The 17,937-nt window shown below is 40.2% G+C and overlaps 1 protein-coding gene and 1 non-coding gene across 2 annotated transcripts in view; one reads left to right on the forward strand and one right to left on the reverse strand.

Moving 5' to 3' along the window:
• Nucleotides 1–234: 234 nt before the first annotated feature.
• The window catches only part of TNFRSF10B (TNF receptor superfamily member 10b), a 69,509-nt gene continuing 51,806 nt past the window's right edge, over nt 235–17,937 (forward strand). Inside the window, exon 1 of the mRNA XM_063084946.1 lies at nt 235–506. Coding sequence (XP_062941016.1) covers nt 363–506 — 144 coding nt within the window. The 5' untranslated portion in view covers nt 235–362. The remainder of the gene's footprint in view (nt 507–17,937) is intronic.
• On the reverse strand, nt 3,037–3,168 carry LOC134371395 (small nucleolar RNA SNORA51). The gene has a single exon (XR_010022820.1). It is a non-coding gene; the product is annotated as a small nucleolar RNA SNORA51 (small nucleolar RNA).

Raw genomic sequence — 17,937 nt, forward strand, 5'->3', positions numbered from 1 at the left:
CACCCCTTCCCAGTGACGCAAACCAGATCCCAAAACGAGCCAGGGTCCCGGGGAGCCACATTCCAAGATTGGGCAGAGCCATGCGCTGCTGACTCAGGGAACCCAGATGTGACTACATCAAACTGTGGCTAATTTAAATACTGGCTCCGATTGGTCCGCTCTGGCGATGCCTACACAAGAGTGCTATAAAAGCAGGGCGGACTGGGGTTCCCAGGAGCAGCGCGTGGGGACAGGAATTAGCCCGCTCCGCGCACCCTGCCGTCTGCGGGGACGTTTCCGCACCCACGAACTACACGGACGGTTCCTGATCGACTTTGGGGGTTGAACCCTCGGGGCCGGGGACAAGGAGCGCTGCCTAACTTATGGGACAGCGGGGACGGAGCGCACTGGACGCCTCGGGGTCCCAGGCTGGGAGTGCCCCTGGCCCCAGGTGGTCGCGGAGAGCCAGGTCTCAGCTCCGGGTCCCCAAGACCCTTATGTTCCTCGTCGCCGGCGTCCTGCTGTCGGTGAGTCCCCACCGCTATTCCTGGCTCGGGAAGAGCGCGCCTGGTGCCGGGAGGGGGTAGGGAGAGTGGGCGACACGGCGGGGGTGCCTGGCCGGGGTCACTGGGCAGGACGAACCGTCGTCGAAGTCGGGGGAAGAAAGGTGTCCCCAGGCCCGGCAGGACGGACCTGAGAGGGAGAGAGCGCGCTCCCCCTCCAGGTCCTCCGCCGCGCTGGCGGCCCTCAGCTGACCCCGGAGTAAATCCCGGAATCAAGGGATGGAGCGTGTCACGTCGGAAACTCCCCAGGAAGCCTGAAGGGACCTGATCCGTGCAGGGAGCTACAGATTGCCCACCCTACCCCCACCCGCACCTCCACCCCCACCTTTCTTTCTTGCCTATGTTTTAAATTCTGAAACGTGCTCAGTGCAAATTGCAGCCAGCGAAAAGTAACTTTCCCTCCTCTGTCTTCCTCTTATTTCAATTTAGCTCCCTGAGGGTGGGCCACGAGAAGTTTCCAACTTCCTTCCAGCCACTTTCTTGCCCAGTGACATGGACTGGGCTTGTATCCCGCCTCAGTCACGCAGCTCACGCCCTCTTCGGGAGGTAGCAGGGTGTAAAGTTCTGGTGATTTCACGTTTGAAAGAGAAGCAGCCAGTGGTGGGCACTGAAAGTCAGTGTGGAAATTCTTCGAATTCTTTAAATTCTTTTCCAGGTTGGTACAGGCTCAGGCCAATTGCACTTTTCCAACCTCCTTATGCATTAAAAAACAAAATTAAATGCCAAACCAAAGTTACAGGAATCACGAAATTCTAAATGTTTTCAATGAACAAATTAATACTAAATTTAAAAAAGCAATAACATTTTGTGTTCATAAAATGAACACAGACTGTATTTTTACAATACCAGTTAATATTCAGTGGGACCCACAGTTAATGTGCTTCACGAATGTCTTGTTTTAGTCAGGCCAGTGTGTCTCCAGGTCAATGTGAGAATGACCTGTGTAAACAAGGTTCGAAATATGAATCTGATGGTTTGGAGATTGTGAGACCCGAGCCTTCTCAAATCCCAAATCTGCCTCTCATCCCTCTATCAGTCTTGCCTTTTCTGATGCATTTACAGGCATGATCACCTCTTTTGAATTCTGCAGGTAACAGCAAATTTTGTTAGATATTTTTGTCAGTACATTCTGATTTACCTTACCTTTTTTAACAATAGCCTAGTATTTTATTGCATGTGAACATGATTTATTTTACTGTTTTGTCTTATGGATAGGTGCATTTGGTTTTGATAATTTCAAAAGTGTTGTGGTAAATAGCCTTGTATGTATCATACATCCAGATATCCCTGTACACTCCTTATCCATGTGGGGTCAGTGGTCTAACGATTTTAGAATTCTGTTTAGATGTTGAAAAATTGTCCTCCACAGGAAGGTTGTACCAACTGTACACTCACATGAAGAGCACACAAATGTGTCCGTGTCCCTACACCCTTGCTACACTGAACTTTAATTGTTTGCTAGTGTAAGGGGTAAAAAATGGTACACTTCAAGTGTTGTATTTTTGATTCCTCAGTGCTAAACTGTAGGAATTTCAGTGTTCAGTCATGGGAGTTTTGTGATGATATTGTTGACTCCTTGGGTTGAGTTTCTAACCCCCGTTTCCCCATGTGTGCTCTTGGTCTGAGCACTGCGTGGAGGGAGGGCAGGGGCTGTCCTGGTGAAGAGGGGCTGGGTCTCCGCCTCCACCTCTTCTTCCTGCTGTGGTTTCTGGGGCTCAGGCTGCCTCTCTCACCTGGCTTCTCTGTGGGTGGTGAGTCTTTGTTCTCCAACTTCATTAAAAATTGTCTTAAACTTAACACCTATTTTCAGTAATTTGACTCTGATTTGCCTTGATTTTGTATTCTTTCTGTTCCTTCTGCATGGAATTGGTTGAATTTCCTGGATCTTTTTGGGTAGGGTTTATACCCCACCTGGTAGATTTTCAGCCATTATTTCTTCAACTATTTTATCTTCCCATCTAGATGGCAGGCCTCTGTATACCCTTGTGTCAGAGTGGTTGATATTCTTGCAGAGCTGTCTGAGGATCTGTTCCTCTTTCCCCGTCACTTTCTCTCTGTGTTGCACTTTGGATGGCTCCTGTTGTTTTCTCTTTAAGTTCCTTGACCTTCTGCAGCACCGAATCTGCTATGTATTTATTCATCTCAGAAACTGTATTTTTTTTTTAATCTCTACAATTTCCATTTGGCCCTTTTTAATATTTTCCATCTGTCTCCTGATCCTGTTCTTGGTTTTGTCTACATTCTTGAGTAAATTTGTAAGATTTATATTAGCCATTTTAAGATTTTTATCTGCTAATTCCATTATTTCTATCACTTCCTGGATTGTTTCTATTGAATGAATTGTCCTCTGGCTATGGGGATGTTTTTCTCCTTCTCCTAGTAATTTTTTATTAGATGATACACACTGTGAATTTCACTTTTTTGGATATTAAATTTATTTGTGGCCTTTAATTTATCTATGTATTTGTTCTTTGCTTTTCTTTCCTTTTATTTTTTTTGTTGCCCCATTTACAGTACAAGCCAGGCACGGTGCCTGGGCTTAGGTGTATATGGGGTGGATTTACTCTGCCTCCCCTTTCTATGCAGTCAGTGCAAAAGTGCAGCCTGTGGAAAGCAACAGGAAGCCTCCTTGTGTTCTTTCTTAAAGAGTAATGGATATTGTCTGGTCACAATTAAGAAAATTAAGCATCAGTTAAGAATATTGATCCTTTCATACTAGCTTTTTAACTTTATGCCTGGTCGACAGTTGCCTTATTCTCAGACTTTTTTTGTTAACTACTAAGGGTACAGTGATTAACTTCTGATGACGCCAGCACCCCTGTGATGAGTTCTGTCCACCATGGAAATAAGAACATGAACAGTTACCTGCCCTGGGTGGGCCTCAATCCTTGTCCCTCTGATGTCTGATGGTCTGTCCTCACTGGTGGCTTCCTCTCAGGCATGCACAGTCAGTATCAGCATATGCTGGCTGTGCCCACCGCAGGGCTCCAGAGTCTTCGGTGCAGCCCTTTCTCCAGGCCTCTGCCCTGCACTGTGATTATCTACCCAGAGTCCACAGAACTCTCCAGAGTCCCCTCCTCCCTGTCTGCCAGCCTGGAGCCTGTCCTTAGGCAGGAACTGAGGCCACCACCAGGATTACCTCATATGTATCTTGGAGGGTAGGAGGCAGTTAATTCTACCATAAAGTAGAAGATGAACCACATACTCTGAGAAAGTTTGCACCTGAAGGGACAAATGAGCCCTGTGTGAATCCTGTTCCCTGGAAGCCCCCAGACTGGTAGAGGAGGTGACATCAGGACCCAAATAATTAACAAGAGGTAGCACGAAAAGGTCATAAGAGCCCACCAACCTTGTGTCACCTACATCCAAAGAGGTTGTGACAGGTCCAGGGAATATCATTTCTCCATTTTTTGACTATGACAGAGGTGAGGCCGTGTGGTTGCAAGACCCCATGTTATGATACTATTGACCTGGAGGAGGTGGCTTGATTAAATCAGCATCAAAGGTAATGATTGCACCAATCAAAGCATGTGCTGAAGTGCTCTGTTTTAAACCCTTTACATACATATTAAGACATTTCATTCTCCCAACAACCTGCCTATGTAGGAACTATGATTATGCAGGGCAGCTTTAAGTGTGTGTGAACTAGAAAGGAAAGAGGAAATGGCTCAGGCTAAGTTTTGATTAGGAAATACTAGTGAGTGTGAGGCTCGAACTTGGCTATAGAACAGTCTGAGTCACATGTGGATGAGTCAGTCACAGGACGAGGAAACTCTTCAGTCCGTGACTGGGAGGAAGCAGGGCCAGTAGAGCCAAGGCAGGAAGACAAGAACTAGAATAAGCTTCCCCCCCTCCCTTCTCATGCTTCTTGTCTCTCAACCGTGGCCACTGCCCCCACCCCCATGTGCCCAAGTCTGTGGACTGACACATCCTCAGTTCTCTGGCTGCACCCTTTAGCTCCCTCAATCAGAAGTGACCATGAACTGCAGAGCCTCAGGCCTGCTTCACGTTTATTTACTTTCCTCCCCCATTATTTTGACTTCATACCTATCTGGGATCCTGCCAGTGTGGACTTTTCCCTCTATGTTCACCAGTGTCCCTGCCACCAATGGCATTTGTCACCTTTGTCTGGGCAGCCCCTCCAGACTCTGCACCTTTACGGATGTTGAGGTTGTTTATGTCTGAGCCTCAGTTCCCTGTGAACAGGAGTGATCCTGGGGAAAAGAACAGCCACACCTTGTCCCTGACAGTGCATTGTTCCTCGCACAGTGTGGTTGCCAGGAGCCAGACAAGGCTTCCCTGAATGAATGAACAACTTGGATTCTAGGATGCCTGCTCTAATGCTGGTATTATTCCTGTGTCCATAGACAATGTTTAGTGTAAGTGGTGGGAATTATGATGGGCAGGTGGAGGACAGAGCAGAGGGAGCTGAGTATCACGCTGAGGAACTGCCCATATCCAGAGGCACCAGCAGCCATTGTCACCAGGGACAGCCTTGATCCAATCAGCACAGTTTCAGATATTGACCTTGTGGAGGACTAGAAATATTCCTCAGGCTATAAAGTCTCTGGTGTAAGATAAAGATTTGTAACACAACAAGGTTGCTGGCTCAAGGACAGACTAGTTACTGATTGTTATGTAAAGATACTAGAAAATTGCTGGAAGGAGAAATAAAATTGCTAAGATCAAGCTTTTGTTGATAGGACCACTTAATTGCCTTACTGGAATGTCATCTGGCTTGTTTCACTGAAAGTTACCAGTCTATATTGTTAAACTATAATCCAACCTATGTTCTCTTCCTGTAACTTCCTGGTCTGGAAAATAAACGCAGGAAGAAAACCCCAATTCGGGGTTAATTTCCCAAGGAAGGGATGCCTCTTGCCTGAGGGTTCTGATTGGAGATTAACCACTTTGGGGCTTCTCACTGCTCAGAAGTGATGGGGTTTAAGTAATCCTTTGCATCCCCATTACCCAGGGGAAGAAGGGTGACAAATTCGTGGAGGGCAAAGCAACATCTCCTGTTTTGTTTGTGACGAGAGCTGGTGTTTTGGAGAAATCAGAATGACTTAAGTTTTGGCTATGTGGTTATAGGTGGTTGGCCTTTAGGTATTTCTAAATGGTGGCCTCCGTTTTTATTTTACATATATGCTTTATTGTTTTTTGTATTGTACATATATGAGGTACAGTTTGTTGTTTCAATACATGCACATATAGTATAGCGATCTAATCAAAATAGTTAGCATATCTATCACCTAAACACTTATCATTTCTTTGTGGTTATAACATTCAAGATCCTCTTTTCTAGCTATCTTGAATCAGACAATACAATATTATCAGCTATTGTCACCCTAGGGCACCAGAACTTATTTTTCCTATCCACCTTTAACTTTGTAACTTTGTATCAGTCTACCAACCTTCCCCTTTCTCCTCTCTCTCCCTTTCTGTGCTTGAGGTAACAACTATTCTACTCTCTATTTCTCTTTTTTTTTCTCTCCTTTTAATTTATTTTTCTTAATTGGTCCATGATAATTGTACATATTTATGGAGTACAATATGATATTTGGGTACATTCATACTGTGTGCAATGATCATATCAGGGTACTTAGTTTACCTATCACCTCAAACATTTGTCACTTCTTTGTGTTAGGAACATTCAACACCATCTTTACTAGCTATTCAAAGATACAAAGCACTTTGTTGTTAACTATAGTCTCCCTATGTTACTATGGAGCCCAAGATCCTGTTCTTTGATCTTTCTAATATTTTGTATTCACTGACAATCCTCTCAATATCCTTCCCTTCCCTCTACAAGTCTTGGTAACCACTATTCTACTCTCTACTTCTATGAAATCAATTTTTTTGCCTTCCACATATGCGGAAGAACATGTCATATTTCTCTCTCTGTTTCTGACTTATTTTACTTAACATAATTTTCTCCAAGCTCATCCATGTTGCTGCAAATGGCAGAATTTCATTCTTTTTTTTTTTTTTTTTTTGGCTGAGTAGTATTCCATTGTGGGTATAAACCATTTGTTTTTTATCCAATCATCTGTTGAAGGACATTTAGGGGCTAAATGTCAACTCTTGGCTATTGTGAATAGAGCCACAATAAACATGGGAATGCAGATGTCCCTTCAACTTGTTGATTTCTATACCTTTGTATATATATCCAGTAGTGGGATTGCTGGATTGCATGCTACTTTTATCTGTAGTTGTTTGAGAAATTGCCATACTGTTTTCCAGAGTGGCTGTACTAATTTACATTCCCACTAATAATGTATGAGTCCCCTTTTCTCACAGCCTCACCAGAATTTGTTATTTTCTCTTTTTGACAACAGCCATTCTAACTGGTGTGAGATGATATTTCTTTGTAGTTCTGCATTGCGTTTCTCTGATGATTTGTGATATTGCATATTTTTTTCATTTGCCTCTTGGCCACTTGTATGTCTTCTTTAGAAAAGTGTCTATTCAGTTCCCTTCCCCATTTTTTAATCTGATTTTTTTTTTAGTTGAGTTCTTTGTATATTTGGATATTGATCCCCTGTTGTATGCAAAATTTGCAAATACTTTCTCCCATTCTGCAGGGTTTCTTTTCACTGTATCGATTGTTTCCTTCACTCTCCAGAAGCTTTTTAGTTTGATATAATCCAATTTCTTAATTTTTGCTTTTGTTTCCCATGCTTCTGTGGTATTATTCATAAAATCTTTGCCTAGACCTCTGTACTGAAGTGTTTTTCCTATATTTTCTTCTAGAAGTTTTAGCATTTCAGGTCTACCATTTAAGTCTTTAGTCCATTTTGAGTTGATTTTGGTATACGGTGAGGGACAGAGGTCTAGTTTCAGTCTTCTGTACATGAATCTCCAATTTTTCTAGCACCATATATTGAAGAGACTGTCTTTTCCCCAATGTGGGTTCTTGACTCCTTTGTCAAAAGTCAGTTGGTTGTAGCTACTTGGATTTATTTCTGAATTCTCTATTCTGTTCCGTTGGTCTATGTGTCTGTTTTCTGCTCCTTTGATTACTGTAGCTTTTTAATATATTTTGAAATCAGGGAGTCTGATACCCCCCCACTTTGTTCTTTTTACTGAAGATTGTGTTGCCTATTTGGGGTCCTTTGTTGTTCCATATAAATTTTTGAGCTGTTTTTTCTGTTTCTGTGAAGTATGTCATTAGTTGCTTGATGGAGTTTATTGAACTGGCAGATTGCTTTGGGTAGTATGGACATTTTGACAATATTGATTCTTCCAATTCATGAGCATGAGATGTCTTTCCATTTTTGTGTGTGCCTTCTTTAATTTCTTTAATCAGTGCATTATGGTTTTCATTGTAGAGATCTTTCACCTCCTTGGTTAAATTTATTCCTAGGTATTTTGTTGTTATTACTAATTGAACTGGGTAGATTTCTTGAATTCTTTATCTGTGAGGTTGTTGTAGGTTATAGAAGTGCTACTGATTTTTTATGTGTTGATTTTGTGTCCTGCTACTTTACTGAATTCGCTTATCAGGTCTAGGAGTTTTGGGATAGAGTTTTTAGGTGTCTCTCTATATATTAATCATATCATCTGCAGCCAGAGACAATCTGAATTCTTCCTTTCTAGTATGGATGTCCTTTCTTTCTCTTGCCTAATTGCTCTGGCTAGGACTTCCAGTATTATGTTGAGTAGAAATGGTGAGAGAGGGAATACTTGTCTTGTTCCAGCTCTTAGGGGCAAAGCTTTTAGCTTGTCTCCATTCAGTATGGTGTTAGCTATAGATTAATCCTATATAGCCTTTACTGTATTAAGATACTTTCCTTCTGCATCTAACTGGTTGAGAATCTTTAACATGAAGAGTTGTTGAATTTTATCTAATACTTTTTCTGCATCTATCAAGTTGATCATACGATCATATTTTTTTTTCTTTCATTGTGTTGATGTGATGAATTACATTCACTGATTTGTATATGGTGAACCATCCTTACATCCCAGGGATAAATTACACCTGATTGTGATATATAATCTTTTTGATGTTCTGTTGGATTTGGTTTGCTAGTATTTTATTCAGGATTTTTGCATCTGTGTTCATTGGGGATATTGGCATATAGTTTTCTTTTTCTGTTGTGTCCTTGCCTGTTTTAGTATCAGAGTCATGTTGGCCCTCATGGTATGAACTTGGAAAAATTCTGTCCACTTCAGTTTTCTTTGAAATAGGTTAAGAAGTATTAGCATTAGTTCTTTTTTAAAGGTTTGTTAGAATTCAGCAGTAAAGCCATCTGGTCCTGGGCTTCTCTTTGTTGGGAGACTTTTTATTACTGATTCAATCTATTTTTTTGTTATTGGTCTATATAGGTTTTCTATTTCTTCTTGATTCAGTCTCGGCAGGATGTGTGTGTACAGGAATTTATCCATTTCCTCTAGGTTTTTTGTATTTATTGGTATGTAGTTTTTCATAATAGTCTCTGATGATCCTTTGTATTTTGGTGCTATCTGTTGTAATGCCTCCATTTGCATTGCTAATATTATTTATTTGGGTCTTTTCTCTTTTTTTCTTGGTTAGTCTGGCTTACAGTTTGTTGATTTTGTTCATCTTTTCAGAGAACCAGCTTTTCATTTGATTAGTCTTTTGTATTGTGTTTTTATTCTCAATTTAATTTATTTTTGCTTTGATTTTTGTTATTTCTTTTCCTCTCATTATTTTGGAATTAGTTTATTCATGCTTTTCTAGTTCCTTGAGGTACATTGTTAGGCTGTTTATTTGAATCTTTCTATTTTTTGATGTACGCATTTATTGATATAAACTTTCCTCTTAGTACTATCGTGGCTCTACATAAGTTTTAGTATATTATGTCTCTATCTTCATTAGTTTGAAGAATTTTTTTCATTTCCTTCTTAATCTGTTCTTTGGCCCATTTGTCATTCAAGAGCATGTTGTTTAATTTCCATTTATTTTTGTAGTATTGCAAGTTCCTCTTATTATTGATTTCTAGTTTTATTCCATTATGGTCAGAAAAAATGCTTGATATGATTTCAATTTACTTGAACTTGTTGAGACTTACTTTGTGGCCTAACATATGGGCAATCCTAGAGAATGTTCCATCTACTGAGGGAAAGAATGTGTATTCTACAGCTGATGGATAGAATGCTCCATATATGCCTGTTAGGTCCATCTGGTCTATGGTGCCATTTAAATCTGATGTTTCCTTGTTGATTTTCTGTCTCAATGATCTTTCCAGTGCTGAGAGTAGTGTGTTAAAGTCTTCAACTATTATCGTGTCAGTGTCTATCTCTCTCTTTAGATCTGATAATAGTTGCTTTATATATCTTGGTGCTCCAGGGTTGGAAGCATACATATTTATAATTGTTATATCCTCTTGCTGTATTGATCATTTTATCATTATATAATGCCTTTGTCTCTTAGTAGAGATTTTGATTTAAAGCTGTTTTATCTAAGTATAGCTACTCCTACTTGCATTTGTTTCCATTTGCATGGACTATTTTTTTATATTCCTTCACTTTCAGTTTATGTGTGTCTTTGTAGGTAAGGTGTGTTTCTTGTAGACAGCAAACCAATGGGTCATTTTTTTATTCAGCCAGACTATATATTTTAATTGGGGAATTTAATCCACAAACATTCAAGGTTATGATTGATGTGTGAGGTCTTACACCTGTCATTGTGTTGGGTGTTTTCTGATTTTTTGTGTATACTTTGTTCCTTTCTTCCTATATTATTGTTTACCCTTGTGATTTGGTGGTTTTCTGTATTGATAAAGTTTAGTTTCTTTCTCTTTCTAATTTGTGTATCTACTCTAGCAGTAAGCTTTACATCTTCAGATATTTTCATGATGGCCATTATCATTCTTTCTCTTCTAGATGTATGAGTCCCCTGAACATTTCGTGTAATGCCAGTCTTGTGGTGATAAATTCTCTTAATTTTTCCTTGTCTGAGAAAGACTATTTTCCCTCATTTCTGAAGGATAGCTTTGCTGAGTAAAGTATTCTTGGCTGGAGGTTTTGTTTTCTTTTGTTTTCTTCAGTACTTTGAATATATTGTCCCATTCTTTCCTGTCCTGTAGGGTTTCTGCTGAAATGTCTGCTGTTAGTCTAATGGGGATTCCCTTATAAGTGACAACATTTTTCTCTTGATGTTTTTAGAATTCTCTCTTTGTTTTTAACTTTGGATAGTTTGACTACAACGTGTCTTGGAGATGACCTGTTTGGGTTGAATCTATTTGGGGATCTTTGAGCTTCCTGGATTTGTGTATTCGTACCTTTTCCAAGACTAGTAGAATTTCTCAGCTATTATTTTATTAAATACATTTTCAAAATATTTTTTTTCTTCCTCTGGAATGTCCATAATTCAAACACCTGTCCACTTAATAGTGTCCCCTATATCTTTTAAGCTTTATTCAATCTTTTTTATTCTTTTTTTCTGTCTTTCAGTGTTATTTTAAAACTGCTATCTTCAAGCTTAGAAATTCTTTCTTCTACTTGATCTAGTCTATTGTTGAGATTCTCAGATGTACTTTATATCTCATTCAATGAATTCTTCTATTCCAGCATTTCTGCTTGATTTGTTTTAATGATATCTATCTCTTTGTTGAATTTCTCATTAAGATTGTGAATCATTTTTCTGATTTTGTCAACCTGTTTGTATGTAGTCTCCTGTATCTCAGTGAATTTCTTTAAGAACATTAAGGTGAGTTCTTTTTCTGGCATGTTGGCAATTTCAGATTCTTTGGGATCAGTTGCTAGAGCATTATTTTGTTTTTTTCATGCTGTCCTGTGATCTTGTTTTTTCATGTTTCTTGTTTCCCTGTGTTGATATCTGTGCATCTGGTAGAACAGTCACATCTTTAAGTTTTGTGGAATGGCTTGCATGGGGAAAGACTTTCACCTGCAAATGTGATTTAGGGTATCAATTGGGTAGAGTGCAATGGCTCTGTTCTGGATGGATGCAGTAGTGTAGACTCTGTAGTTTGTTCAGCTGAGTGACTCACTGACCTATGCTAGGATGCTCCCCACACTTGGCTCTAGCATTGTCCTGTCAAAGGATCTTCGGGCCTCTGTGGTGAGGTTGGAGGTTGATGTGAGTACTCTGCCTACCTTTTTCACAAGAGAAAATCCCTTCTGTGCAGATCCTGGTGTCATAGACACCTCTAGTCCACCATCTTGCCCCACTTCCTATTGATTGTTTATTCTTGTAGTCTCGTTTTGTTTTGTAGAATATTTTCAGTTTAGTGTGATATCATTTGTCTATTTTTGCTTTTGTTGCCTGTGCTTTTGAGGGTCAGAGCCAAAAAATCTGTGCCCTCCATTGGCCACTTCTGCCATCAGGAACAGAACCAGGGGGAGAAGGCCCCACACCACCCAGCCTCCCCCAGTTAGAACCCCAGCTCTTTCTCTCTAGGAATCTCCACCAACCTTCTCATTACAGTGATTACTCAGTGCATTTGCAGTTATCAGCTCATCCTAGCATTGAGGAAATCTGCTCAACTGCTAGAAAGAGTGAGAGAGATTTCCAAAGACAAAGACTGAAAATTATTCAAAATAAGTCTTGAAATGAAGAAAGGAGGAACTTGAAAAGCACGTTTGAAGACTATGAATCCATTCTTTTCTGTATATTCTTTGTATATGTGGTGTTATCCTGAGAAAATATTCTGAAAACTTAAATTATAGGGGAGGTAGATTATAAGATCTTAATATTATCAATCTCAAAGCACTGGGTTTTTTAATATATTTATAATAAACATATATACTTTTGTCTCCAGAAGAAGACTGTAGGATGAAAACAAATATACTCAACTAGAACACTGGTCTGGAAGATTCTTTGAGAGTTGTTACTAGGGTTATTCAGCCAATTTACTCCATACAAAATGTACTGAGCATCGACCATGTACCAGGCTGGGCTGCAGGTGTTCCACAGACCATTACTGGTCCTTGCCCACAAGGGCCCAGAGTTTTAGGGTGATGTAAACACTATGTGTGCATCCTGACAGTTCCACTCTAACACTTAAGGAGTCTTCCCCAAACATCAATAATCTCATTTCTGGAACCACAAATGTTCAGCAACACACCTTTATACCCAGTACTGATCCCAGGCTACAGCCCTTTAGGGTGCTTCAGACAAAATCCCAACACTGTCAATCAAGTTCAAACCTTGAAAAAAGAGGGGTGTGGGGTACTTGCCCAAAGTTAGACAATTGGTCCAGGTCAGCTCTGAGAGTCAAGCTCAGCCAAGGAAGCCACCACCCCACCCACCTCCCTCTCTCCACTGGGCCTGAACACCAGTGCCAATAAGGTCATCCCTGGAGTGCCTGTGCCTCAGCCACACACTTTGCCAGGGCTATGACTGGAGGCTCCCTCGATATCCCCTCCCCGCTACCCACTCTCCAGCCATTTAGTTACCCTGTGAGATTGTGAAATCAGGACCTTGACTCACATGGTTTTTAGAATGCTGGATTCCCTGGGCCTTGGGTTCACATGGCTCTAGAAGAGCTTGACCCATGTGAGAACCCTACTTAGGTTCATCCAGTTTCATCTGCCAAATAGTCTCCCACAATCCTGCCTCCCATGTGCTTTATAGAATCTATAAGGGAAGGAACATGCAGACGAAAGCCTGAATTGATTTCCCAGGACTTGCCTGACACTAGGAGCAGTAGGGTGGAGATGACATTTAACTGTCATCAAAACTGGAGACCAGGAGTGACATCTTCAAAATGGCCAACTAGAGTTGCCTGGCACTCATCCCCCTCACAAGAAAGGGCCAAAACAACAAACAAACAACTATATTTTGACTGGAGTGACAGAGGAAGTATGCTGAAGTGCACCCGGGGAATGGCAAAATCCCTGTGGAATGTGAAAGCCCAGGATAGCACCATAGAGATGGGAGCAATGCATTCTGCCTCTGCCACACTATTTTCCCCATGAGGATAATCCTGGAGTCAGAGAGAACTTCTTACAGTGAAAAATTAAACCGGAAATCCCCAATGATCCCCATTGCCAACACAGATACCAGCAGTCTTTGCTACAGGAGAGTCTGCCAGTACTATTGGGCCCAAAATTCAGTTTGGAGAGTAGTTGGGAGTTTATATGGCTGCACTGTCTCAGAGTAGAAGGCCACATCGAGTACCCCTGCAACCTAAGCTGCTAAAGCACAGTGCCATCTTGAAACCAATCTCACTCCTAGAGTGCATCCTGCCCTGGGGGACCAGTAACCACTGACTCTGTCAATCCCTGAAGCTGTATATTCATTCTAGCCCATTCACACAAGTGCCTGTGGCACCACAACCCAAGAAGCTGCCCAAGCCTAGGCCAGATGGAATGACCAAGACCCTGGTGTTCAAACTGTGTAGCACCCCACCTTCCCAGGGGACAGGTGAACCTCACAGTGGGATGGAAATTGAGAAGCCCACTGGCCCATCATGTGCACATGTACTCATGCTTTGCTTGACGATTGGCCCGGCAGTGACCCCATCTCCCCAGAGAGTCCATTGCAGAACTGCCCAACCCTGCTGTTCATTGCCTCACTGGCCTGACAGCTGGTCTGTTGGTGGCCCAGACTTCCCAGAGAGATGCTGTACAGCTGCCCAGCTGGTCATGCTTGCATGTGTTTGTACCAGCTTTACATCTGGTCCACCTGGGGCCTTGACTCCTGAAGAGGCCACCACAAAGCTGCCCAATCAGCTGTGTAATGGTTTGTTTTTTCTTTTTTTAAACTCACATCAGACTTTTCTTTAAAGGCAAAGATTATGGTACAGCAAGAAAAAGAGAGTGCAGATCTTGGAAGTCCAAGAGACATCCCATACATAAGCTCGCCAGGGTCCTTATTTGCACACACAGATCACACTGTCTCCGGTTTTCCCCAAGATCCGTATAAGGAATCTTTTTTTGCTTGTTTGTTTTGTTTTGTTTTAAAAAACAGTTTTAGGGCCAAGCCCGTGGCGCACTCGGGAGAGTGCAGCGCTGGGAGCGCAGAGACGCTCCCACCGCAGGTTCGGATCCTATATAGGACTGGCCGGTGCACTCACTGGCTGAGTACTGGTCACGAAAAAGACAAAAAAAAAAAAAAAAAAACAGTTTTATTGGGGACATAATTCACATTTCATAAAATTCACTCCTTTTAAAAATTATTTATTTATTTTTATTGAAGCATAGTTGATTTTATATATTTTGAAGGTACCATGTTGACTATCATTACTTTTGTACAATATGTGATAATCAAATCAATATTATTAGCATATTCATTATTGTAAATCATAGTTATTCTTTGTGTCCCTTACCCAACTTCTCCCTAACTCCCCTCTCCCTCTCTGTTTCCCACCTCTAACAACCATAGATCTCTTCTCTCCTTCTGAAAGTTGAATGCATTATTGTGGTCTTTCTTTTTCTTTCTTTCCTTCTTTCTTAGCACCCATTTATGAGTGAAGACATGCAGTATTTCTCTTTCTGTGCCTGGCTTATTTAATTTAATGTAATTTTCATCAAGCTAATCCATGTTGCTGTGAATGGCAGAATTTCATTCATTCTTTTTTGTGGCTGAGTAGTATTCCATTCTGTATAAATACTGTGTTTTTGATAACTTATCCAGTCATCCATTGTTGGACATTTTGGTTGGTTCCATATCTGGGCTACTGTAAACAGGGCTGCAATGATCATGGAGGTGCAGGTATTCCTTTGACGTGATGATGTCCATTCCTTTGGGTATATGCCCAGAATTGGGATTGTTGGGCCATATGGTAGTTGTATCTATAGTTCTCTGAGAAGCCTGTATACTGTTTTCCATAATGGCTGTACTATTTTACAGTCCCACCAACAGTGTAGAACAGTTCCGCTTTCTCCACATCCTCACCAGCATTGATTATTCTGTCTTTTTAATAATGGTCAGTCTAAATGGGATGAGGTGATACCTCAATGTGGTTTGATTTGAATTTTCTTGATGATTAGTGATATTGAGCATTATTTCATGTACCTGTGGACTGTTTGTATGCCTTTTTTTGAAAAATGCCTATTCAGTTCCTTTGCCCATTTTTTAATTGGATTATTTGGTTTTTTACTATGAAGTTGTTTGAGTTCCTTGTATATCTTCGATAATAATCCCTTGTTGGATGCATAGTTTGCAAATATTTTCTCCCATTCTGTAAGCTGTCTTTCTGCTCTGTTGATTGTTTCCTTTGCTGAGCAGAATATTTCTAGTTTGATATAATCCCATTTCTTTATTATTTTCTTTTGTTGCCTGTGCTTTTCGGGTCTTATTCATAAAGTCTCTCTCCAGTCCTACTTCCTGAAGTGTTTCCCCTATGTTTTCTTTTAGGAGTTTTATAGTTCTGGTCTTATATTTAAGTCTTTAATCCATTTTGAGTTGATTTTGGAATATGGCATGAGGTATGGGTCTAGTTTCATTCTTCTACATACAGATGTCCAGTTTTCCCCGCACCATTTACTGAAGGCAATCTTTTCCCCAGTGTATGTTCTTCATGCCTTTGTCAAAAATCAGTTGGCTGTAAGTACATGGGTTGATTTCTGGATTCTCTATTCTGTTTCATTTGTTTCAAGTGTCTTTTTTCATGCCAGTACCTGCTGCTTTGGTTACTATATCTTTGCAGTATAATTTGAAGTCAGATAATGTTATGCCCCCAGCTTTATTTTTATTTATTTATTTATTTATTTATTTATTTATTTATTTTGGCTGAGGATTTCTTTGGCTACTTGGGGTCTTTTATATTTCCATATGAATGTCAGGATTGTTTTTTCTATTTCTGTGAAGAATGTCATTGGTATGTTGATGGGGATTATGTTGAATCTGTACATAGCTTTGTTTAATGCAAACATTTTTACAGTGTTAATTCTTCCAATCCAAGAACATGGAATGTATTTCCACCTTTTTGTGTCCTCTTTAATTTCTTTCAGCAGTGATTTATAGTTTTCACTATAGAAATCTTTTGCCTCCTTGGTAAAACTTATGTCTAGATGGTTTTTTTTGTGTGTGTGTGTGTGTGTGTGTGTGTGTGTGTGTGTGTGTGTGTGTGTGTGTGTGTGTGTGTGACTGTTATAAATGGGCTAGATTTCTTGATTTCTTTTGTTGCTAGTTTGTTGTTGGAGTACAAAAATGCTACTGATGTTTGCTTGCTGATTTTGTATCCTGCAACTTTACTTAAATTGTTTTTCAGGTATAAGAGTTTTTTGATAGAGTCTTTATATTTTTCTCTATATAGGATCATGCCATCTTCAAACAGGGACACTTTGACTTCATCTTTTCCAATCTGGATGCTCATTATTTCTTTAACTTGCCTGATTGCTCTGCCTGCTATTTCCAATACTATGTTAAACAGGAGTGGTGAGAGTGGGCATCCTTGTCTTGTTCCTGTTCAGGATGATAGTGGCAATTGGTTTGTCATAAATGGCTTTTATTGTGTTGAGATTCTTTCTTTCAATATCTAATTTGCTGGGAGTCTTTATCATGAAGGGATGATGAATTTTATTGAATGCTTTTTCTGCATCTGTTGAGATAATCGTATTGTTTTTTGTCCTTGATTTTGTTGATGTGGTGTATCACATTTATTGACTTGTGTCTCTTGATGAAGGTGTATAATTTTTTCAATGTTTTGCTGTATTCTGATTGCTAATACTTTGTTGAGAATTTTTTCGTCTTTGTTCATCAGCAATATTGGTCTGTAGTTTTCTTTTTTTGTTGTATCTTTGTATGGTTTTGATATCAGGGTGATGCTGGCCTCATAGAATGAGTTTGAAAGAGTAGCCTCTGTTTCACTTTTTTGGAATAGTTGAAGAGAATTGGTATTAATTCCTCTTTAAAGGTTTGGTAGAATTCAGCAATAAAGCCATTCGATCCTGGGCTTTTCTTTGTTGGGAAGCTGCTGTTTACTGCTTCAATCTCATTGCTTGGTCTGTTCGAGTTTTCTATTTCTTCTTGATTTAGTCTTGGTAGTTTGCGTGTGTCCAGTAATTTATCCATTTCCTCCAAGTTTTCATATTCATTGTCATATCATTGTTTATAATAGTCTCTAATGATTCTTTGCATATCTGTGGTATCAGTTTTAATGTCTCCTTTTTTCCTTTCTGACTTTTGTTATTTGGGTCTTCTTCCTTCTCCTCCTCCTCCTCCTTTTTTTTTAAACTAGCTAATAGTTTCCCTATTTTATTTATCTTCTCAATAAACCAAGTTTTTGTTTCATTGATCTTTTGTACTGATTTTTGGCCATCTGTTTCAATAGTTCTATTCTGATCTTTATTTCTTTCTGTCTACTCCTTTTGGGATTGGATTGTTCTTGATTTTCTAGTTCTTTAAAGTGTAGCATTAGGTCATTTATTAGAAGTCTTTCTATTCTGTGGCGCACTCAGGAGAGTGCGGCACTGGGAGCGCAGCAGTGCTCCCGCCGCGGGTTCGGATCCTATATAAGGA

This window comes from Cynocephalus volans, chromosome 2, assembly GCF_027409185.1.
Source record: "Cynocephalus volans isolate mCynVol1 chromosome 2, mCynVol1.pri, whole genome shotgun sequence".
NCBI lineage: Eukaryota > Metazoa > Chordata > Mammalia > Dermoptera > Cynocephalidae > Cynocephalus > Cynocephalus volans.